The sequence below is a fragment of the Gorilla gorilla genome, chromosome 2 (assembly GCF_029281585.2).
Source record: "Gorilla gorilla gorilla isolate KB3781 chromosome 2, NHGRI_mGorGor1-v2.1_pri, whole genome shotgun sequence".
Taxonomy (NCBI): domain Eukaryota; kingdom Metazoa; phylum Chordata; class Mammalia; order Primates; family Hominidae; genus Gorilla; species Gorilla gorilla.
Genome location: NC_086017.1, coordinates 134100943 through 134127078, shown reverse-complemented (window position 1 = coordinate 134127078; position 26136 = coordinate 134100943). Strand labels below are relative to the sequence as shown.

The following is a 26136-nucleotide window of genomic DNA, read 5'->3' as shown; positions in this document are numbered from 1 at the left end:
GGGATTCTATATTGCATTAATTGTCATGTATATTCCAATCTGTAACAGCTCCTCCATCTTTTTTTAAAAAAAATTTTTGGCCAGGCATGGTGGCTCACACCTGTAATCCCAGCACTTTGGGAGGCCCAGGCAGGCAGATCACGAGGTCAGGAGATTGAGACCATCCTGGCTAACACAGTGAAACCCTGTCTCTACTAAAAATACAAAAAATTAGTTGGGTGTGGTGGCAGGCGCCTGTAGTCCCAGCACTCGGGAAGCTGAGGCAGGAGAATGGCGTGAACCTGGGAGGCGGAGGTTGCAGTGAGCCAAGATCACACTACTGCAACTCCAGCCTGGGCAACAGAGCAAGACTCCATCTCAAAAAAAAAAAAAAAAAAAAAAAAAATTCATGTCCTTGACAGTCTTGAAGAGTATTAATCAGTTATGTTGTAGGAATGCCCCTCAACTTGGGTGTGTCTGATGTTTTGTCAAGATTGAAATAAGGTTATACAATTTTGGCAAGAATATCAGAGGTGATATGCAATACATGTTATTACATATTAAATTAGATCACTTAATAAGGTGGTATCTATTCCCTTTGCAATTATTGTCTTGGGGGCAGGGAGTTGAGATTATGTGAATATCTTATCTCATCATACTTTTGCTCATTAATTTTAGTATCCATTAATGATTCTTGCCTGCAACAATGATTACTGTAGTGTTCGCTTAATGGTGATTTTATATTTCCATTTTTTATCTATATTTATTGCTTGGAATGCTACTGTAAAAATGAGCTAGCGTTTCCAGTAATTAAAATATACACACACACACACACACACACACACATACACACATATATATATTTAATTCAAGGTTTTCCAAGGCTTTTAAAATAATAGGTCTCTACCCCACATATTATTTATTAATTACAAAGAAGAAAAAGATATCTTTGCAATGGGGATCTGGTAGACACCATCTTAACCAAATGATCAAACTTATCACATTTCCTGACTGAAGCAATGAGAGATATTCAACATATTATACTATACAGCACTGTTGCCAGAATATTTAACCTTAATATAATCACGAGTAACAGACTAATCCAGATTGTGGTACTTGCCTGAACTCTTAAAAAAGTCAATGTTAAGAAAGATAAAACCAAACTAAAACAGAACAACAACAAAAAGGCTGGGAGACTATCATAGATCAAAAGGTACACGACAATCAAATGAAATGCATAATCCTGGGTCAGGAGAAATATAGCCACAGAAAACATTTTGGAGACAACAGAAATAATCTGAATAGGAATCATATATTAGATAATATTGTATCAATGTTAAATTCTTAGATGTGATATGAAGTCCTGGCTATGTAGACAGATGTCTGTATTCTTAGAAGATACATCATGAAGTATTTTAAGGTAAAAAATATCATGATGTCTGTAACTTACTTTAAAAACAACTGCTCAGGGACTTCTGTTTCTGGGAAGATGGAGTAGACACACTTTTCCCTATTTCTCCCACGAAGTACAAATAAAAACACTGGACATTATATGTAAAACAAGCATAAGAACACTCTGAACTGTGGAGGAAAAGCAGACAAATAAAGAATCTTGAGATCCAAGAATGCCACAGTGGTAGGTTCTCTGAGTTTTCTTTTTTGCTTCATATATCCCAGACTTGGAGCTGAAGAAGCTGGCAACTAGAAATGCCAAGGCATGCATATCAAAACAAACAACAAAAAAGACCCTCAATAACATCTTGCTCTCTCTGGTAAAAGACCAGGAAAGAGGCACCTTAGCAAGACAGAAAACTTTTAAACAGTAACTATTATCCTCTAGCCAAACATCACACAAAAAACCCCTGTGACCCACCCATACCCACACCATCAAATGTTGAGAGCCTAGAACATTATAAGCAGATGTTTTAACCCTTCAGCATGGCTTCAGAGAAGGCAAGTAGAAGCCAGGACTTTCATTCCCACTAGATGGCAATGAATCCCTCCTCTACCCTCTTATTGTGATATCAGTGGAGAACACGTGGGACTCTGGACATCCACCTTCACTTGACAGTAACAAGATAATTCATTTCTCATCAGTAACAAGACAGTGGGATTCTCATCAGAAACCACAGAGGCCAGAAAAAAACTAGAACATTTCTCAAGTGCTGAAAGAAAAAAATGCTGCCAAATCCAGAATTCTGTATTCAACAAAAATATCCTTTAGGAATAAAAGGAAAATAAAAATATTTATCAGATGAAAGATAAAGATAATTTGCTGCTAGCAGATCTACCATAAAAGAATGGTTAGAGGAAGCTCTCTAAATAGAAAGAAAACAATTAAAAAGAAGGAATCTTGAAACATTGGGAAAGAAAAAAGGACATGGTATGCAAAAATATGGGTAAATACAATAGGCTTTCCTTTTCCTCTTGAGTTTTCTAAATTATGTTTGATGGTTAAAACAAAAATCATTATAACACTGGCTGATGTGGTTCTAAATATATGAGGAGGAAATATCTGAGCCAATTATAAATAGGGGAGGGCAAAAACACATCTAGGGAGATAAGGTGTCTTGAACTAGTAAAATATTGACATGAGAAGACCATGAAGAGTTAAGTATGTATTATATGACGCCTACAGCAATCATTTAAAAAGCTATACAAATAGATACACTAAAAAATACTACAGATAAACTGAAATGGAATTCTTTTAAAATGTTAAAGTAACCCACAGGAAGATAAAGAAAAAAAAAAGAAAAAAGAAAAAAAAAGTCCTAACATATCCATAATTACATTAACTATAAATGACTTAAGTACAGCAATGAAAAGACAGAGATTGGCAGGATATTAAAAAACATGAATCAACTCCATGCTGTCTGTCAGAAACTCACTTTAAATAACATTGGAAAGTTCAAAGTAAAGGATGGAAAAGGATTTATCACATAAACAGTAATCAAAAGAAAGCAAAAGTGGCTATATTGATACCAGATAAGTATCAAAATATTTCAAAGCAAAGAAAATAACCAGGGACAGAGAGGAACATATATAATGATAAATGGGCTCACCCAACAAGAAGACACAGCAATCCTAAATGTGTATGAACCAAACAACATAGCTACAAAATATATGAAGCAATAGAACTGAAGTACAAAATGGAAAAATCTATAATCCAATACTCTTCTCTAGCCAACTGGTATAACACTAGACAGAAAATCAGCAAGAATATAGAACTTGACAATACCAAGCAACATGATCTAAACATTTACAGAACACACTCACCCAATAACAGCAGAATACACATTCTGTTCAAGTGGCTATGGAACATATAACAAGACAGACCATATTTTGGGGCCATAAAAGAAACCTCAACAAATTTAAAAGAAGGGAAATCACACAATGTGTGTTCTCTAATCACAATGGAATCAAACTAGAAATCAGTAAGGGAAAGATAACAAGAAAATCTTCAAACATTTAGAAGTGAAACGATGCAATTCTAAATAATCCATAGGTCAAAGAGGAAGTCTTAAGGAAATTTTAAAAATTGAAATAAGAGAAAATGAAAATAAAACATATCAAAATTTATGGAATACAGCTAAAGAAGTGCTAAGACGGAAATCTTTAGGAGTTAGTGCATACATTATAAAAAAGAAAATTCTTAACCAATCATGTAAGCTCCTACTTCAAGAACCTAGAAAAAGAACAAAATAAATGCAAAGCAGGCATATGGAAGAAAATAGTAAAGATAAAAGCAGAAATCAATAAAATTGAAGCCATAAAAACAGTAGGAAAAAACAATAAAACAAAGATCTGGTTCTTGAAAAGATCAATAAAATTAACAAGTAAGACTGACAAAGAAAAAGAGAGAACATGCAAATTACCATTATCAGGAATGAAACAGGAGATATCACTACTGACCCTGCAGACATCAAAAGGCCAGTAAGAGAATACTACAACCAACTCTAAACACATAAATTTGGTAACTTAGATAACATGGACCATTTCCTCAAAAAACACAAACTACCATAAATTCACTCAACATGAAACATAATTTGAATAGTTCTATAAAACTACTAAGAAAATTTATGACTTATTATACTGCTACAGTAATCAAGACTATGTGGTACTGGTGGAAGGATGGACAAAAAGAAATCAATGCAACAAAATACAGAACCCAGAAATAATCTCACACAAGTATGTCCAGCTGATTTTTTACAAAGGTGCAAAAGCAATTTAATGGAGGAAAAAAAAATCGCCTTTGCCATGGATGGTGCTGGAGCAATATAGACAAAGGAACCTTGGTTGAAGCTATCTAAGTCTCACATCTCATACAAAAATTAACTCAAAATGGATCACAAACGTAAAATATAAAACTATAATAAAAGGTCTAGAAAAAACATAGTAGAGAAACTTAGGCTAGGCAAAGAGCTCTTAGACTTGACCACCACAAGCATGACCCATAAAACGAAAAATTGATAAACTGAACTTTATCAAAATTAAAAACTTTTGTTCTGTGAAGAACCCTGTTAAGAGGATGAAAAGATAAGATACAGACTGATCTGAAACCATTAAAAAAAAAATTGACTGGGAAAAAACCTGTTAAGAGGATGAAAAGACAAGATACAGACTGATCTGAAACCATTTTTTAAAAAAAAAAACATAGACTGGGAAAGGATACCTGCACACTTCCTTTCTGACAAAGGATTAGTATCTAGAATATACAGTTGTCCCTCAGGATCCATAGGGGATTGGTTTCAGGACCTCCCTCAGATATCAAAATTTGTGGATGTTCAAGTCTCTGATATAAAATGGCACAATATTTGCATTTAACTTATGCACATCCTCTTGTATACTTTAATCTCTAGATTACTTATAATACCTAATACAATGTTAATGCTGTTATACCATATTCTTTACAGAATGAAAAGAAATAAAAGTCTGTACATGTTCAGTATGGATGCAATATGTTTCCAAATATTTTCAATCCATGGTTGGTTTAATCCATGGATGCAGAACCCACAAATATAAAGGGTCAATTGTATAAAAAACTCTTTAAGAAAAACAGTGAAAAAACAAAGAATCCAATTAGAAAATAAGCAAGGCCAGGCTCGGTGGCTCACACTTACAATCCCAGAGCTTTGGGAGGCTGAGGTGGGTGGATCACCTGAGATCAGGAGTTCATGACCAGCCTGGTCAACATGGTGAAACCCCATCTCTACAAAAAAAATACAAAAACAAACAAACAAACAAACAAAATTAGCTAGGCATGATGGTGGGTACCTGTAATCCTAGCTACTCAGGTGGCTAAGGCGGAAGAATCACTTAAACCCAGGAGGTGGAGGTTGCAGTAAGCCGAGATCATGACACTGCACTTCAGCCTGGGTGACAGAGCAAGACTCGTCACAAATAAAAAAAAAAAAAATCAAAAGATGTAGACATTTCACTGAATATACACATGACAAATACATGAAACAATGTTTAGCATCATTAGCTAATGATGCTAAACAATGCAAGTTAAAACCACAATGAGCTATCACCACACACTTAAAAGAGTGGCTAAAATAAAAAATAGTGACAATATCAAATGCTGGTGAGGATGCAGAGAAACTAGATCATTCACACATTGCTGGAGGGAATGTAAAATGGTACAGCTACTCTGGAAAAGTTTTTCAGTTTCTTAATAAAACTACCACATGATCTGGCAATTGTACTCCTAGGCATTTATCCCAAAGAACTGAAGACTTATGTCTGCACAAAAATCTGCACATAATTGTTTATAGCAGCTTTATAACAGCCAACATTTTAAAACAACTCAGATATCCTTCAATAAGTAAATGAAGCTGGATGTTGTGGCTCACATCTGTAACCCTAGAGCTTTGTGGGGGCTGAGGTGGGAGGATTGCTTAAGGCCAGGAGTCCAAGACCAGCCTGGGCAACAAACATAGCAAGACCCCATCTCTACAAAAATAAATCATAAAATTAGCTGGGTGTGCCAGCACACACCTATAGTCCTAGCTACTCAAGAGGTTTGAGCCCAGTTCAAAGCTGTGGTGAGGCTGTGATGGCATCACTGCACTCCAGCCTGGGTGACAGAGCAATACCTTGTCTTTAAAAAAAAAAAAAGGAACAAATCATTTAATAGTACATTGAATACATATCATAGAATACTACTCAGCAATAAAAAGCAACAAATAATTGATTATGCAACAACTTGGCTGAATCTCCAGAGAATTATACTGACTAAAAAAATGCCTATCTGGCTTATGCCTGTAATCCCAGCACTTTGGGAGGCTGAGGTGGGCGGATCACGAGGTCAGAAGTTGCCTGACCAACATGGTGAAACCCCGTCTCTACTAAAAATACAAAAATTAGCCAGGCATGGTGGTGCACCTGTAATCCCAGCTACTCAGGAGGCTGAGGCAGGAGAATTGCTTGAACTGGGAAGTGGAGGTTGCAGTGAGCCAAGATCGCGCCACTGCACTCCAGCCTGGGTGGCAGAGCAAGACTCCGTCCCAAAAAAAACAACAAAAAAATGCCTATCACAAAAGGTTACTTCAAATGTTGAAGCCCTTAATCCCTAATGTGATGGTATTAGGAGCTGGGGCCTTTGGGAGGTAATTAGGTTTAGATAAAGTCATGAGGGCGGAGCCCCCATAATGGAATCAATGACCATGTAGGAGGAGGAAGAGATCTCAGCACTTTCTCTGTGTGAGGATATACTGAGAAGGCAGCCTTCTGCAAGCCAGGAAAAGGGCCCTCAGCAAGAACATGATGTGCCAGCATCTGGATCTTGGACTTCCAGATTCCAGAGCTGTGAGAAAGAAATGTCTGTTGTTTAAGCCACCCAATCTATGGTATTTTCTTATAGCATTCTGAACTATGCCAGTTATATACTATATAATTCCATTTATATAATGTCCTTAAAATGAGAAAATTACAGAAATGGAGAATGCGTTAGTAATTGCCAGAGATTAAGGAGGGGTTAGATTAAGGAAGTGGATATGGCTATAAAAACGCAACATGAGGGATCCCTGTGGTGACAGGAATGTTCTGTATCTTGACTATATCAGTATCAATACTCTGGTTGTGATACCGTTTTATATAGTTTTGCAAGATGGTAACATTGGGGGAAACCAGGTAAAGGGTACGTAAGATCTCTCTTGCAACTCCACGTAAATCTACAATTATCCCAAAATAAAAAGTTTAATTAGAAAAACTTTACCCATACACATATGTCTAAAACTTACTTTAAAAACAACTACAGAAGCTCCTTGGCTTACGATAGGGTCACATCCTGATATACTCATTTTAAGTTGAAAATATCCTAAGTTAAAAATGTGTTTAATACAATTAACTTACCAAACATCATAGCTTAGCCTAGCCTACCTTAAACATGCTCAGAACTTTGGCCTACAGCTGGGCAAAATCATCTAATACAAAGCCTATTTTATTCAAATATATTCATTATCTCATGTAATTTATTGAATAGTGTGCTGAAAACCAGAATGGTCATGTGAGTACCTGAAACATAGTTTCTACTGAGTGCATATCACTTTTGCATCATTATAAAGTAAAAAAAGTTCCAAGTCGGGGATGGTGCGTTTATACACGCTATATGCACATACATATAAAGAGAGAGTGAGATAAAGAAGGTGTTACAAGATGTTAACAATTGATGACTCTAAGTATAATGGTTTTTCAACTTTTCTGTAAGTTTCAAGTATTCAAAGTAAAACACTGAGGGAACAGGAAGTCTCTAGTTTCTTCACTGATCCTTTGCTTTCCTATTTGAAATGTTCCATATCAAGATTAATCCTATCAGGCTGAGCTCTGGGCTTCCATAAGCACCTGCATCCTGAAGAAAAAGCTGACAAACCATGTGGTAATGGCTTTTCAGATCTGATCTAAAGAGGATTTAAAAATATCCTGACAACTGGAGACAGAGCATGTTATATGGTAAAACATAATTACTTAAGTTTTACTGTGGGGAAAAAAAACAGCATTATTATCACCCTGCTCATCATATTTAGAAAGCAGGCAGTTTCATGCCTTTCAATATGAAGGAAATTAGTTTTCTGCTTTTCTTTTTTAAAGCATGAATTTGTTTACTTCTCTCAAGTAAAAGAACACCTGAGTGACACCACTCTACCATGAAGCAACTCTCAGAACTACTTGAGGCTGTTCTGGGAAGTGTAACAGAGGTATGCCTATCTATAGCCTGGTAGTCACCTGCTCTGAAGTCACAAAGATCTGGGTTTAAGTCACTAACAAGCTATAAGAACTGTCTATACCTCAGTGAGGATGACATAATGGTATATCCTCCTTTTTCTGAGGATTTAATGGTACAATGACTATAAAAGGCTTAACACAAAATAAGAGCTCAATACATTCTGCCATTATTACTAAGCATTTACAATTACTTAAGACAAAGCAACCAAAACTTGTATTTTACAAGAATGATTATTCATAAAATTATATTAAATACCTCAGTTTTAGATAAAAATCAAATGAGATCATGTGTATAGTTATAAAATTATAACTTTATTACATTATAAAAATTACACAAATTAGGAATTTTGCCTACAGACAGCATGATACAGTAGACAGAACACAATACTCAAAATCAGACACCCAGAGTTAAGTACTGACTCTACCACTTTCTGATTATGTGATTTCAGGACAGTACTGAAACTGTCTCCATTTTCTCACTTTAAAAAATGAGATATTATCCCTTTTGTGACAGGATAGAAATTAAAATAGAAAATATATACAAGAATATTTCATAAAATTAAAGCACTATGTGACATTAACAAATATGTTTTCACATTTCCTGCATGAAGTGTCATTCATCACGATTAAATCTGTCAGATTTGACAGAAAATTTCTGAAGATAATATAAATGGTTAAGAAAATCAAGCAATTTTTTTGGTCAGGCGCAGTGGCTCACGCCTGTAATCCCAGCACTTTGGGAGGCCGAGGCGGGCGGATCACAAGGTCAGGAGATTGAGACCATCCTGGCTAACATGGTGAAACGTCATCTCTACTAAAAATACAAAAAATTAGCCGGGCGTGGTGGCAGGCGCCTGTATTCCCAGCTACTCGGGAGGCTGAGGCAGGAGAATGCCGTGAACCTGGGAGGCAGAGCTTGCAGTGAGCCGAGATCGCACAACTGCACTCCAGCCTGGGCGACAGAGCGAGACTCCGTCAAAAAAAAAAAAAAAAGAAAAAGAAAATCAAGTGATTTTAAAAAATGAGGCCACTGGAACTAAAATGTCTAATGTCTTTACATAAAAGTCAAATACATATATACAAAATATGTCCCTAAAGACGTCCACTGAACTTTAGGTAGTCTTATATCTGCAGTTCTGACTCTTAACATTTTTTCTAATTCAGGCTAGAAAAATGTGTCACTTATAAAAAAGTTAGGTCAAAAAGCCTTGCTTGCTGTAACATGTTTTAACAAAGACATTCTTGCATTTGGGTAACTGGTAACTTCCTTTCCTACAAATGTGTGCCTCCTCTGGCCTTGGAAATGTGACTATCAGTCTCCATGTCACCCAGGTGCAAAATCTCTACCCTCCTTAAGTTTCACAGTCTTCAAGTCCCAGTGAGTCTTCCTTCTCAATGTCTATTTTTTTCTATCCTCACTGCCATTACCATATGTTGGCTTTCATTACCTTCTACCTGTAGTAATAATTTCAAACCAATTTCCTTGCTTCCAGTCTCTCTGCTCTTACAGTCCATTCTATTCATTACTGCTAAATTGAATCCTAAAATCCTGTTTTTACTGTGCTGTTCTCTATTCAAAAACTTCCCTCCAATACAAAATCCCCAGCCTAGAGTATAAGCAGAACCTGGAAGCTGAATAATCAACCACCAGAAAATCTAGCAGTTTTTTTTTTTTTTTTTTTTTTTTTTTTTTTTTTTTTGAGATGTAGTCTCGCTCTGTTGCCCAGGCCGGAGTGCAGTGGCGCGATCTTGGCTCACTGCAACCTCTGCCTCCTGGGTTCAAGCAATTCTCCTGTCTCAGCCTCCCAAGTAGCTGGGACTACAGGCACACATCACCACGCCCGGCTAATTTTTGTATCTTTAGTAGAGACAAGGTTTCACCGTGTTGGCCAGCTGGCCTTGAACTCCTGACCTCATGTGATCTGCCCACCTCGGCCTCCCAAAGTGCTGGGATTACAGGCATGAGCCACCACACCCAGCCTAGAAGTAGTCTTTACTACCATAGGCAGATGACATACCACCACTGAAGCCTCAGCACAGGAAGAAGGTTAACATCAGGTTCACTGGGATGTATGTCTACTCAAAATGGAGATATAGGTCACAAAGTTAAAAGAGGTTCAAATTAAAAGAGAAGCAAAGAACTCAGAGTTTTGATAATTTATTTAAAATGCACAATTGTTAGAATTGATACCCGAAGTAAACAATAATGATAAGTGTTTCTTTAAAATGGAAGAAAACCTACCTGGTAAAGGCAGGCTGCTGTTCCAAGGAAAAATGCAATGATGTAATTAAAATCATCACCATCACTCTGCAAAAGCAAAATAAAAGATTATTTTTGTTTCCGGTGGGAGCCCATTTCCAGAAACAATCCATCAAGATAGGATGTAACAATATTTACACACAGTCAAAACTGTCACACACTGGTATATAGAAATTCTCAAGAGTCCTAAAATGAAAACATAAAGCACATTCTAAGACCTAAAGAGTGTGAGGTAGAGTGTTCCTCTACATTTTGGCCACCCCCATCAATTTCATTCCACTCAAAAGAGGAAAACCACTGGGGAAAAGTTCTGACATAATGATAAAAGCCTCTCCTCCTACTGCTAAAAAAATCATGTACAAATGTACAACACCCCAGTGGCTGACAAAGTTACTCCAGCTCACTAGGGTCATTACTTGATTCAAATACTGACAAACTTTACTGCTAGTAAGTATATCACTGAATTGTCCAATAAAGTAATTTGATATGATTTTTTTAAAAACTGTGAAAACTGAAAAGCTACTGTCCACTAGAGTGTGCTAAATCCCAACGTGAAAAATTAAGACTAATCAGTCTTGCATGCTATGCTAGAAAAACAGCCACCCAGAGGAAAAACAGAGATACCTCATGCACAGAATGTCTCTGAAAAGAAAACTAATGGAGACATGTAACAATCCATGCTTTCCTATGCCTTTTTGGTTCTTCTTAAATATCTACATTATCGACTTCTTTCAATGTTTTTATACAGTAAAAGATAATGTTCGGGCAGGAGCATTACATTTTTTTTTCTTCCAGGCAGGAACATTAATTTGGCCCTTTTCTTATATTAGAGAGAAAAAAAAAACCTCTTTATACAATGAAAATTTCCACAAGACACAGAAGAGTATCTCATTATCATTTTTTCATAAAATAGTATAAAGGAAAAATTCCTTTTGCACTGGTTATTGGGCAACAGAACTGACTGTAAGGCAGAGGAAAGCTGGCTTATCCTAGTGAGAAGATCTTAAAATAGGAACCACTCATCTGCCTGGGATGCTCAGGCCAGTTGCACCCCAGAGGCAAGGAAGGCCAACACCAAACCTTTCCAGTTTAATAATTCTAAAACCTTAAATAAGTTCTGCTTATTTTTTCTTTAGCCCTTTACTTTTTAAATGACCTTTTTTTCTGATTATAAAAGTTCATGTTCATTGTAGAGAATCTGGAAAATACAGATTATACAAAGAAGAAATTAATATAACCTATAAATGCCACAACTCTGGGAAAATTACTGCCAACCCTTTCATGTATTTCCTTCCAGTCTTTTCTGTATATGTAGACACATTTTAAAAAATAGATTGATACTTTTATATACTACTTTTTAGTACTTCACAGTACTACATAAACACTTTCCCAAGACAGTAAATATTCCTCAACCACACGATTTGTAATGATTATATAACCTTTAATTGTGGGGATATACCATAATTTATTGTCCTACAATTGGATACTGTATTTTTCTCTAAATTTAGACTAACTCTCTTAATCACTCTTTCTTTTCTCTCTTTTCCTTTTTTTTTTTTTTTTCAATGACATGGAGTCTTGCTCTGTCACCCAGGCTGGAGTGCAGTGGCACAATCTTGGCTCACTGCAACCTCCACCTCCCAGGTTCAAGCGATTCTCCAGCCTCAACCTTCAGAATAGTTGGGACTACAGGTGCGTGCCACCATGCCTGGCTACGTTTTTTTTTGTATTTCTAGTAGAGATGGGGTTTCACTGTGTTAGCCAGGATGGTCTCGATCTCCTGACCTTGTGATCCGCCCGCCTCGGCCTCCCAAAGTGCTGGGATTACAGGCGTGAGCCACTGCGCCCGGCCTCTTTCTTTCGAGATTGAGTCTCGTTCTATCACCCAGCCTGGAATGCAGTGGCGCGATCTCGGCTCACTGCAACCTCTGCTTCCCAGGTTCAAGCGATTCTCCTGCCTCAGCCTCCCAAGTAGCTGGGATTACAGGCGCCCATCACCATGCCTGGCCAATTTTTGTATTTTTTAGTAGAGAGTGGGGTTTCACCAGGTTGGCCAGGCTGATCTTGAACTCCTGACTTCAAGTGATCTGCCTGCCTCAGCCTCCGAAAGTGCTGGGATTACAGGCGTGAGCCACCATGCCTGGCCTTAAATGCCTTTAAAACACTTAGGAGCATATTTCTAGAGTCAGTCAGACTTGGGTTCAAATCTTTACTTATAATCTGGAACACTTAACTTTAATTTCCTCTTTTGAAAAATAAAAGTTGTAGAGATTAAGTGAAATAACATTTGCAAATACAAAGAAAAGTAACTGGTACATAGTAAGCACTCAGAAACATTCACTAACTCCTCTCTCCCTGGGGTTACTGTCTGCGTCATTTAAAAAATCTTTAATTGATAAAGAGAAGACTGTCTACTAGCATATTATTCCATTTAATAAATATTTATTAAGCATTTACAAACCAGGTACTTTGTTACTATCCCTAGTACAGAAAAGAGTTAAGTCCAGCCAGGGCGGTGGCTCATGCCTGTAATCCCAGCACTTTGGGAGGCCAAGGTGGGCAGATCACGAGGTCAGGATATCGAGACCATCCTGGCTAACACAGTGAAACCATGTCTCTACTAAAAATACAAAAAATTAGCTGGGCGTGGTGGCGGGCGCCTGTAGTCCCAGATACTCGGGAGGCTGAGGCAGGAGAATGGTGTGAACCTGGGAGGTAGAGCTTGCAGTGAGCCGAGACTGCGCCACTGCATTCCAGCCTGGGTGACAGAGCGAGACTCCACCTCAAAAAAAAAAAAAAAAAGGAAAGAAAAAGAAGAGTTAAGTCCACACCAACTTAAGGAGGTCACTCTAATTAAGGCAGATACGTAAGTCAATAATTACCACCCAAAGTGATAACTGATGGCACAGGTGTGTGTAGAGGATACTAAGGGAGCACAATGGAGACACATCTAATTCTGCACAGAGAAAAAAGAAAGGCCAGGGAAGACTTCCTAGAGGGAGTAAAGCTTAACCTGGGTCTTAAAGGCTGAACCAGGTAGGCAAGGTAGGAAGAGAATCAAAGGGCAAAGGAAGTAGTGCGTACAGTGTCAAAGAGGGAGGAGATTAAGGTGACTCAGAGGCTTCTTGTTTAGGCAACTTTTGAATGACACCATGCACTAAGTTGGGCGTATAGGAAGAAAAGTAATTCAAGAGCAGAAAATACTGAGCTCACTGTGGGACATGCTATTCTGGAGCTGCTAGTGGGACATCCAAATAATTATATTTAGCAGATATTTCAGTCTGCTTCAGGAAAGAGTTTGATCCAGAGATCTAACTTGGCAGTCTTCTATTTTAATAGTAGTTAAATGAAAGGCCTATGACAACCAAGTAAAAATCTCAATTCTTGATTAGCTCCTAGATTAGAGAGAGGAACAAAACACTATATAGAACATTCTGGGGGCAACTATGGAAATTTGAATACAGATTTTCTATTAGGTAATACTATACTAATGTTAAATTCTTTGGTATGATTAAGGTATTATGATTATGTAAAAGAATATCTTAGCCCTTAAGACATACATATTGAATTCAATTTTGGAATAAACTGAGATGATACCTACAGTATTAACTTTGAAATGACTCAGTAAAAAAAAAAAAAGAAAGAAGAAAGTAAAATGGTAGGTAGGTGTATGGGGTGGATGTTAATTCTGCTGTTCTTTAAACTTCTCTATAAGTTTGAATTCTTTCAAAATAAGATGTTATGTGGTGCAGCAAAAGGAAAACGCAAATATTTAATAAAAAGTCATGCGGCCACTAAAAAGAATAGATCTCCGTGTACTGATGTGAAATAAACTCCTACATATTTTTAGACTTAAAAAGATGCAAATTAGTATTGAGTATGCTATCATTTTCATAAAAATTTTTAAAAGAATAATTGCATAAGTAAATATATAAATACCTATATACTAGCATAGGCACATAATCTCCCTAGAAGGATGACTCTGAGGAAGAAAGTTGGGAGGCAATTACTTTTCTGTGAAAATATCAACTCTTATAGGCTTTGAAATTTTTATGTGCATATTTTACTGTGTGTGTGTGTGTGTGTATGTATGTATAAATGTACGTGTATTTTTTCAAAAAGGCCATTATGAAAGTAACCAAGAAGAGGGCATGGAGTTGGAAGAATATAAAGCCAAGGACAGAATACTGGAGAATGCCCCTATGTAAAGGACAGGTGGAGGAAAAAAGTGTATCAAATAAACTGAGGAATAGGAAGAGAAAGAGGGAAAGGAAACAAAACAAAACAAAACAAAACGGGAGAAAACAGTTTCATAAAAATGAACAGATGAGAGATTTTTCATGAAGAAAAATGTAAATACATTAAACTATTAACAGTGACTTGTGTCTATGTTTCCTGAAATAAAATTCATTTTTTGAAATTAAACAAGGAAATGTTTAAAAGGAAAAACATAATGACAGATGAGGCAGAGAGGGTACATAAAATAAGACTCTAAAGAGTTTCTGCTGTATTTGGCAATTGAAAGGATACTGGTGAGCTTAATGGTGGATATCTGAGAGAATTACAGGAGCAGAAAAGAGATCGTAGTAGACTAAGACTCATAGGTGGGAACTGAACAATGAGAACACTTGGACACAGGAAGGGGAATATCATACACTGGGGTCTGTTGTGGGGTGGGGTGAGGGGGGAGGGATAGCATTAGGAGATATACCTAATGTAAATGACGAGTTAATGGGTGCAGCACACCAACATCGCACATGTGTACATATGTAACAAACCTGCACGTTGTGCACATGTACCCTAGAACTTGAAGTACAATAAAAAAGAAAAGAAAAGAAAAGAAATAGAGGGTAAAGGAGCAAGACAACAAATGTAGTCTACTCTCTCAAAAAATTAAAAGAGAGCATATGTAAAGAAGCTTTTTTGGTTTTGTTATTGTTTGTTTTTTAAAGAACAGCAGGGCTGAGGGAAACGAGCCAGTAGGGAAGCAGCAGATGAAATGTAGGTGAAGGAATAGCCAGAGGTTGGAAGGTGGGCAGAGGTTAGGAACAAGGACAAAAGTGGGAGTGGACAGAGGTGGGGAAACAGAGACAGGAAGGAAGGCAGAGGAGAGGAAGAAGAGGGCAGAGGTAAGGAGTTCCAATACAAATTTTTATGAATGTCACTATTCACCTTTAGGGGATACTAGAGTACCAATGTATTGCTCTGAAAACAAATAAAGGACATTTTCTTTTAAAGATGAGGATGGGGTCAGGCGCAGTGGCTCATGCTATGATCTTGGCACTTTGGGAGGCCAAGGTGGGAGAATTACTTGAGGCCAGGAGTTTAAGACCAACCTGGCCAACACAGCGAGACCCTGCCTCTTTAAGAAAAAAAAAAGATGAGGATGAAGGTAAACAAAAGCCTCATATAATAGCCACACAATGTATTAGGAGGATACTATTAAAATGTTTATAATAATTAGGGAATATTTACTTTTTAATATTAAGTGAAAAAAGGACATAATGGATACATGTACATGTATGAAAATTTGGTGATAATTTTTATTTTATTCTTTATACATTTCCCCCAACTTTTTGTTATTTTTATTTTTTTATAACTTTTTTCTTTCTCCACTTTTTAATGTTATTTAACCTTTATTATCTTCTATTTTATGGCACTGTCTTGTATGATCTCCTGATTCTTTAACAATGAATTAGCATATAATCAGAAAAAATGCTTTTATTTCTTTTGAAAGAAAGTAGGCACCACACCTTAGCATAGATATGTCACTAAATAAATGAAAAAGTTCTGTTAAGTATTAGCAGGGACATAATTTCTTTCTTTCTTTTTTTTTTTCTTTTTTGAGATGGAGTCTTGCTCTGTCGCCCAGGCTAGAGTGCAATGGCACAATCTTCGGCTCACTACAACCTCCGCCTCCCAGGTTCAAGCTATTCTCCTGCCTCAGCCTGCCGAGTAACTGGGATTATAGGCACCTGCCACCGCGCCCAGTTAATTTTTGTATTTTTAGTAGAGATGGGGTTTCACCATATTGGCCAGGCTGGTCTCTTGGCCAGGCTGGTCTCGAACTCCTGACCTCGTGATCCACCTGCCTTGGCCTCCCAAAGTGCTGGGATTACAAGCGTGAGCCACCGTGCCTGGCCAGCAGGGACATAATTTCTTTAAAAGGCATCAACAAGTCTATGGGAAAGAAGATAAGAAATAAAAGCAAGTTGATGACTTCTGCTTTGTAGAAGCTTTTACAAACAATTTTAGAATCAGAGAAATCTTAGACTGTCTGTCCTAAGACCTAAGAAATGGTCCCTGGGCTTATGTAGTCTAAAACCTTCATCTTGCAGAATTGCAAGATGAGATACAAGAAGGTAAAATAACCCATGCAGGGTCACAAAGTTACTGGCAGATGGGACCCAGGTATCTTAACTTCCAGGTCAGCATTTCTACTGAGATATCAAAAGATTCCATTTTTTTTTCTAATGTGCCATATGCAAATTACTTCCAGGTTGGTATTAGCCTAATTAATGTAATTGTTTCAAGGTTGAGCCTTAAAGAAATACATGTAATATAAGCCAATGTGATAAAAGCTTATGCCTTCATAAGGTATCAATTCACAAAAAACTTATTACCATCTCTAAACTCAGAGCAAAGTTAAGAAGTGAAAATAATCTAATTTATATATTACTGTGGACACCAAAATAAACTTATGAACTTAAAAAAACTATACCCATCCTAAGCCTCCCCAGTTTAAACTTAGATACCAAGAAAAACTTCAGTGCTACATATTTGAATAAATCCCTTGCTATCACCCTATGAGGCAGTTAATAATCTGGAAGAAACAAACTTGTGCTGAATCTTCAAACACCATTAATAACATGCAAGAATGTTGATTCATGTGGGTCCTCAAATTTAAATGAGCCTCAAGATACTAGAGATAAATGTAGCAGTCATTTTTAGCATTCAGAAAGAGTGTTTAGAATTCATGGCTTTAAAAAAGTAAGCTTTAATGTCTATATATTACTCAAACTCAGGAAATACACTACATATTTTCAGTCAGATCTAAAATTATAATTCCCAAATAAGTCCTTTGCTCTTAAATCAAGTATCAGAGAAGCAGTAAGCCCACTCAATCTGGGGTACTGCCCTTCCCCCTCCTCTATCACCATTGTGATATGAATAACACCACTGTAGGTAACTTCAAAATAGATAAAACTTTAAGTCCTGTGTCCTGGGATTTGCACTCAAGTCTTCAGAGCAGACTACCTCAGAAAGTTCTACTTTTACTAACCAAAAATTATCTAGAGTGACATTTGAGATTATTCCTAATGTAAAATGTAATGATCAACCAGAAAGAAGGCTAAGAGTATGTCTTAAGACTAATGGCTTTAGTGAAAATAAAAAGGATATTTTATCCAATACAAGTTGTGAACAATGATAAAACAGACTTCAATAAGGGAAAATTAAAAGTAAGAGGCCTCAGGTTCCCAATTTTGTATGTATTTTCTTTCAGGTTAAGTCGGGCTAAGGATGTACTCGGAAAATTACTCTAGTTTGCACTCCTGAACCTATCTGGTTTAAAGCTCTAAAGTTTATCATTGTGTCCATTTACATTCTGACACTTCATTTTCTCCTTTTGTTCATTTATCATCCATTCCATCTTTTAGGACACAGAATCTTTACAAAGCAGATAATTCTAACACTATATAGTGCTCCTTCATTTATCTTCACAGTGGGAAAAGGAAAGGAAAAATATTCCCAAGCACCAGTCACTTACCAGAACATTGTACTCAATGCAGATATAAAGTCCTCGATAACTGGAACAATGGGAGTTTCTACTTTGGTCAAGTGGATTTGCAAAGGTACTGATTTTCATTTAGGTGAGAGGATCAGAATTTGCTGGAAAATCTTTTAAAATTACCTATGAATGACAAACTACTTGTGGACTACATTATCCCCAACTTTGCATTCTGTTGTTTCCTTGCTCCTCTTAGAATCACTCTCTCAGGAACCTCAACTACTAAATGAGTGTATGTGGAATATTTCAGGTGGGCTATGGCAGAACAAAGACTTTAAGTGCTAAGGGAACACAGAGGCAGGTACCAATGCCCTCATTTTCCAGATGGCTAAGAATCCCGTATGAACCAATTTACAGTTCCCTGGATCAGGTAAGTAAGAAATGTTAGAGTAATTTAGTCTAAGACAAAAGAAAGGATTCTGTATCAACCATCAGAAACATACAAGCCTACACACAGAGTTCCCAAATTATAAATGACCTACTAATAAAAAAGACCACTCTAACCTTTTCCCCATTCATAATTTATACCCCATGCTTCTTTCACACTCCACCACCATAGTTGTGATGAACTGTTTTAAATAAACAAAAAAACAAAAAAATCTCTTTAAGTTTCTAGGGAAACTGAAATCTAACATGGGGCAGGAAGAAGTTGCAATGCCCTGCAAAATATTCAGGCTCCCCCACAAAAAATATTTACCTTTACTTTCTTGAAATGTTTGTTGCTTAAAAATCTACTAATTAAGTTAACAAAAGTTGTCTTTCTTTCTGCTTACATAACAGGTGCTAATAAATATTTATTTAAAATGTGAGTCAAATATTCATGATTCAAAAATAAAAAATAACATATAAAAAGATACACGTAAATATATACCAGGAAAAGTCTCATTCCCCCTCAATTTTCCATCTGTCCAGTTCCTAACATGTTCATTAGTCTCTTATCTTTCCAGTTTCTTTATGCAAATTAAAATACATTGTTATTCCATCAAGCTATCCTAGGTGAGGACACTTGGGCTGAGCTGGCAGGGAATGGTGGGTGCTAGGCCAGAGGACCTGGTCTGGCTGTCTCTCACTGGCTTTCTCAAAATGGCCATTGTTCTGAGAGGGCATACATTTGTACATGTAACCTTGAAACATGAATTCCTGATTTCAGGCTCCATTATGGCTGGGGATCTACTATCCTCACCTGGCCTGTGTGCAGAGGAAGACTCGTCCCTCCATAGGAAGAGAAGGCCCAATCCACTGCTTCCTAAGAGTGGGCTAGGCACAACAGGTTCTACTGTAACTGCCAAATGGAGCAACACCTAACTAAAGAATATCAAAGCCCAGAGTGAGAACATTCCTCCCTTTCCAGTTTTCCTCCAACTTCTTTTTTTTTTTTTGAGACGGAGTCTCACTTTGTCCCCAGGCTGGAGTGCAGTGGCACGATCTTGGCTCACTGCAACCTCCACCTTCCAGGTTCAAGCAATTCTCCTGCCTCAGCCTCCCGAATAGCTGGGACTATAGGCGTGCGCCACCACACCCAGCTAATTTTTGTATTTTTAGTAGAGACGGGGTTTCACCATGTTGGCCGGGATGGTCTCGAGCTCTTGACCTCGTGATCCATCTGCCTCGGCCTCCCAAAGTACTGGGATTACAAGTGCGAGCCACCGTGCCCAGCCCCTCCAACTTCTTATTATGGAGAAAGTCTGTGTTTTAATGATGTATTTTTAAAATAGACTTTTTAAGAGCAGTTTTAGGTCTACAGAAAATTAAGCAGAGAGTTCCATATATTTTTCTTCTCTCCTCTGCCCGATTCCTGACACAGAGCTCCTAAAACCCTTGTAAATAAACATGCTAGGAGACTCTTGTTTCCATATTTGGTCTTTTTTGTTTTGTTCCCTATATTTGGTCATTGACCCTGGTGTTGACACAGAGCTACTGAAACCTTTGTAATTTCTTGAGTGATAAGAGCATCTGAGGCTGGGCGAGGTGGCTCACACCTGTAATCCCAGCACTTTGGGAGGCCAAGGTGGGCGGATCACTAGAGGTCAGGAGTTCGAGACCAGCCTGACCAACATGGTTAAACCCCATCTCTACTAAAAATACAAAATTAGCTAGGCATGGTGATGCACATCTGTAATCCCAGCTACTCAGAAAGCTGAGGCAGGAGAATCGCTTGAACCTGGGAGGCAGAGGCTGCAGTGAGCCGAAACCATGCCATTGCACTCCAGCCTGGGCGACAGGATGAGACTCCATCTCAAATACATATATATATATATATATATATATATATATATATATATATATATACACATATGATAAAAAAAACAGTATCTGACACAGAACTCCTAAATCACTTGGAATTTCCCAGGTAATAAGAGCATCTTTTATTCTAATCAGGCAATTCTTGGTGAGATCCTAGATGGGGGCTGGTTACCACAAAGACCAAGCCATGATTAGAAGCTAATAACTTTAAGTCCTACTCCCACCCTCCGGGGAGGGGAGAGAAACTAGAGAATGAATTAATAATCAATCATGCCTACATGAAGAACCCTCCATAAAAATCCCTAAAAGATGGGGTTCACAGAGCTTCTGGGTGGGTGCCATGTGCCAGGAAGGTGACAAACTCCAACTCCATGAGGACAGAAGTTCCTGTGCTCAGGACTCTTTCAGACCTTCCCCTATGTACCTCTTCATGGCTATTCACCTTTATTCTTTGTAATTTCCTTTATAATAAACCAGTAAACATATTTCCGTGAGTTCTGTGTACCATTCTAGTAGATTATTGAATCCAAGGAGGGGATTGTGGGAACTTCCAATTGGTGACAACCTGAACTTGCAACTAGCATCTGAGGTGGGGGCATTCTTGTGGGACTGAACTCTTTACCTGTGACATCTGGGTTAACTCCAGGCAGATAGTGTTAAAAGTGATTTGAATTAAGGGACACCTAGCTGGTACTGGGGAATATGTTGATATGAGAAAACCTCCCACACATCTGGTGTCAAAAATGAAGTTCTGGAAGTATTGAGAATCGTGAGAGTACAGAAGCAAACAGTCTGTTTTTCCCTATACACCGCATCCTTGCTTTTCCATATGAACTTTAGAATCACTGTTAATATCCATCAAATAACTTGAAATTTTGATTGGGATTGTATTGAATCTATAGACCAAGTTGGGAAGAAATGACACCTAAACAATATTGAGTCTTCCTGTCTATAAACATGGAATATCTCTCCATTTATTTAGATCTTCTTTGATTTATTTGATCAGAGTTTTATCATTTTCCTCATAAAGATCTTGTATATACATTGTTAGATTTACTCTGAAGTGTCTCTTTTAGTTTGGTGTCACTGTAAATGGTATTATATTTTTAATTTCAAATTTTAATTCTTTGTAGGTATATAGTAAAGCAATTGAGTTTTGTATATTAACCTCATATCCTGCAATCTTGCTATAATTACTTATTAATCCCAGGTTTTTGCTATTGTTGTTGATTTTGGGCATATTCTACATACAAAGAGAATTAACAATATCCTACTTAGTCATGTCATCTGTGAACAAAGACAGCTTTATTTTTTCCTTCCTAATCTGTATATCTTTTATTTCCTATTCTCATCTTATTGCATCAATTAGAACTTCCAGTATGATGCTGGACAGAGTGGTAAGTGGGGACATCCTTGCCCTGTTCCTGGTCTTAGGGAGAAGCATCTAGTTTCTCATCATTAAAGATGATGTTAGCTGTACGTTCTTTCAATAGATGTTCTTTATCAAATTGAGGATGTTTCCCTTTATTCCTAGTTTGCTCCAAGTTTTTATGATGGATGGGGTTTGGATTTTGTCAAATGCTTTTTCTGTACCTACTGATATGATCACGTGATTTTTCTTCTTTAGCCTGTTGATGTGATGGATTAATTGGCTTCTAAGGGTGACTAGCCCCGCATACCTGGGATAAATTCCACCTGGTTGTGGTGTTAATTATTTCTGCACATTGTTGGATACAATTTGATAGTATTTTGTTGAGGATTTTGTATCTATATTCATGGTCTGTAAAGCTGTCTTTTTAAAATGTATAATAGGCTGAGAAATCTCAGAGCTATCAGTCAGTTACACTTAAGTGGTAATTAGTTTAATAAGATTATTGTTCTTCTGAAACCTAAAACTCTATCAACTGCAATGAGCCAGAGACATTACTGATCAGAGGGAAGACAAGGAACAATTAGGAAACCAGGTAGGTTTTAGCCTGTTGCAGTATCTCAAAAGCAAGAAAGCTGTAATTTATACTACTTTCCTCAGTTTTTAAGTTTTATATCAGAGGAGAAAAAAAGAAATCAGCTCAAGAGGAGGGATATAATATCTGAGTGCCTGAAATAAAGTACTGTTCCCTTAAACTGGTTTTGTGAAATACAATAGCCTTGTCTGAATTTTAACTTAAAGGTAATGCAGTCTAAGCCCCAGGTTCCATAACTTGTATACTGTTTTATAAGTCAAAGATAGTGAAGCTCTGTGGGGGTCAAGATTTTCTCCACCCAAGCCCAAGCCTGCTTCACCAACAACTCTTCATATCCCTATACTACTGTTATATACTGTTACATAACTACTACTATGTTGAGTACAAAAAAAAGGAGTATCTTATTTATAAGCTTTTTCTATCAGCAGTCTCCAAATTGTCTTTGTTTCTTCTTTTTGTTAGGTCATCTAAACAGCTGAAAACTGAACTCCTGCTGGAATAAATCTGATCTGGCGTGGGGACAGGAAACAGAAAGGCTGAGGGACAGCAGCCGGCTGTCCTGTGCCTAAAAGGGGAGAGGAGCTTTAACCTGAAGGCAAAGGGTGTTTGGAAGAGGAACTAAGAAGTCATAAGAAGTCCTGTCCATCTCCTTTAGGAACAGCTCTGCTGCTGGAACCTGTGATGTCATCTGCTGTTGGCTTTACATGGCTAAACAGATGCAGAAAGATACCCTCTGAGGGTTCCCCAAACTAACAGAAATTTAAAAACAGAATATAAAGTGTGCTCAGTGGATTTTTACAAATGGTATTCTGTACTTAATGCTGACCAAAAAAAGAGGACTGATTCATAATGTGAGAGTGTCAAGAGTTCTTCAGAGAAAGTGAATAGAAATAAGGGAAAGGAAAGCTGTGCAGTCTCAAATGTGCTAAACTTAAAAAAAATTTCAGAAAGTTTACAAAAAGCATAAGAGAAAAAATTAGTATATTCTGATAGCTATAGCTTCTGAAAGGAACTCCACTTGAAAATGAAATAGCTAGCAATATCTGAATAAATTTGTGGTTTTCTAGGAAGCTCAAGTTTTAAGAAGCCACTAACAAAAAAAGAAAAAGAAGCAGATGAACTAAGTAGGGAATACACAGAAGTGGAATAAACACAGCCCACGTGTGCCCTCTTCATTCTTCCACTGCTCTCTGTCTGATCAGATCTTTCCAGGACCAGTTCAACTCTCCTCCACAAAACCTTCCTTCTCCAGTCCTGATTATACTGACCTCTCCCCCTTCCCAACTCTGTGTATTTGGCAATTACTTCCTTGCCTCCCCAGTTCAACTTTCAGTTATGAGACTGCAAGGCCTATGTCACACACATCTTGGGGTCCCCAGGGTGCCTAGAAATAGTGCCTCCTAAAGAGCAGATGATAAACATGTGCCGATGGAATCAAAGAAGACAACCAGTGTTTTTAGAAGGAGGCTAAAGCAGATATAAAAAAACATAGATTTTGAGTATGCACTGTAAATTATACTAATACCCAATCCAATTCAAATCAATTATGTAACCAGTAGAATGAACAGGCACAGTTACCTGAAATTGCAAAAATAGCACAGTACCTGCAGGAGACTTTCTATAGCATGAAAGCCTCGAATTAAATTCAGAGCTCCACATAAAAGACTAAGGATAAATCCTACAATCCCTGACAGAGTTGCTGGTTCCAGTCGCTGGTGAGCTGGAAAATAAAAGAAATAGTTAGAAATGAACACCAATACCTCACAAAGATGAACTTAGGTAAAACAGAAATTCACTGCTCAACTTAAATGGGTCAAGCAGATACTTCATAGAATTATTTAACACCATATATTCACAATTAAATACTGTTATAAAATGAAAAATGCTTGACAACATAAAAGCTTCATTTCCCTGAAAAATTAACTTATTTTTCTCTTTTTTTTTTTTTTGAGACAGGGTCACAATCACAGCTTGCTACAAGCCTCAAACTCAAGGGCTCAAGCGACCCTCGTGCCTCAGATTCCCGACTATCTACGATTACAGGCATGTGCCACCATGCCTGGCTAATTTTTTCTTGAATTTTTTGTAGAGACAGAGTCTCACTATGTTGCCCAAGCTGGTCTTGAACTCCCGGCCTCAAGTGATCCTCTGACCTTGGCCTCCCAAAGTGCTGGTATTACAGGCATGAGACATTGCATCTAGCCTTTCTCTATGTTTTTAACAAAGACATGTAACTTGCATTTGGGATAGACAGTGCTAAGGGATGCTCACAACTGGCAGCAAATCATTTAGAAAAAACCTTACTGCATAAATATGTCTACTATTTGCAAGTAGGTGAAAGTATTTGTAAAGGTGACTTTGCTTGGAAATTCATTGCATAATCCTACTTTTTCTGAAAATACTTAGGAAACATTTTTAAGTACAAACATAGCTTACTTTTAAGCAAAACTTTGCCTTATCTGGGTTCTAGGGCTATAAATATTACTGGATACGTGTGAAAGCTCATATATAATCAGCAATCTGAACTCCAAAACAGAATGGAGTCTTATAGCTATGAAGTTCCTGGTCCTCTGAATAACACTGGAAGGTAAAAATGACAAAACACCAGCTGAATAAGTGATCATTTTATTTTCATAAATACATTCCCCTATCTTCCAGGGCTTCAGCAGCACAAAAGTTATACAATAGCTTCCCTTCATCATCATCTTACGCTTAATAGAATTAACAACAGGGTCTACATGAAAACACAAAACTAAATACATAATCATCTAGACCTCAAACGGGAGACAGAGGGAAAGACAACAGAATCACATTTAGAGTATTTTATTTAAATCACTGAAGTGTAAACACCCTAACAATTAAGTTAATGAGGTGGAACATTAATATAAGGGCGGGTTTAAATCTCTGCAACTTATATTCAGCCATTATAGCAGAACATCTTCCCTAAACAGTTATAAAAACACAAGAATCTACATATCACAAAAAAGTATTTATTCCCCAAGTTCAGCAGAAAGTGCTTATATAACATTTTCTTAAACTTCTCTGGTGCCCAAGCTGCCTGCTCTCAATCAATTTCCTTGATATTTTAATATGACAACAGAAAATTAAATGTCACTATTCAATATTGCTTCCAAGTGTTATATCAGTAAAGAAAAAAAATTTCACGATTTAAAAATCTATTTAATTCGTCTATACATTTAAAGGCATAAAAGCCTTTAAAAAGCATAAGTCTCCTTTAACAAGAACACAGTACACCTTTGCTGAAGGACAGCTGGCATTGTGCCAAATCACTGTGGGGAAGAAATTCTAGAGATTCCCCCACTTCCACCCCCACCCACTTCCCAGGTTCTGTGGCTTGTACCTTGAGAAGTTATCAAGAGAATACTCCATCTGCCCACAACATAAGAAGGTGACACTCCTTAATAATTTCTCATTTTAACAAACTGAACTAGATATTTAATCACATTTTAATGTATTAACTATTTATGCTATTTTTTTTTACTTCAGTAAAACAGATTTTAGATCCACTATTATCAAAAATGCTTAATTTGGCACCATTCTAGGTACTATAATATTCGGTGTAGAGTATCTGTAACAATAACAAATGAGAGGCAGTGTAGAAAAACAATAATTTTGCTGAATCCAAAGCAGTGTCACCTGGTCAGTTTTTGTTTTGC

At 37.3% G+C, this 26136-nt stretch overlaps 1 protein-coding gene across 6 annotated transcripts in view; it reads right to left on the bottom strand.

The window, feature by feature from the left end:
* SEC22A (SEC22 homolog A, vesicle trafficking protein) overlaps positions 1-26136 on the bottom strand; it is an 87991-nt gene that overhangs the window by 19344 nt on the left and 42511 nt on the right. For 4 of the 6 annotated variants that reach the window (XM_004036190.5, XM_063704111.1, XM_063704110.1 and 1 more), the window contains exons 5-6: positions 24064-24179; positions 10445-10510 (exon numbers count right to left, since the gene is read on the bottom strand). In XM_004036190.5, coding sequence (XP_004036238.1) covers positions 10445-10510; positions 24064-24179 — 182 coding nt within the window. Of the gene's footprint in view, positions 1-5253; positions 5370-10444; positions 10511-24063; positions 24180-26136 lie in introns of all 6 variants that reach the window. The other 2 variants (XM_055383820.2, XM_055383822.2) reach the window with 2 other exon arrangements.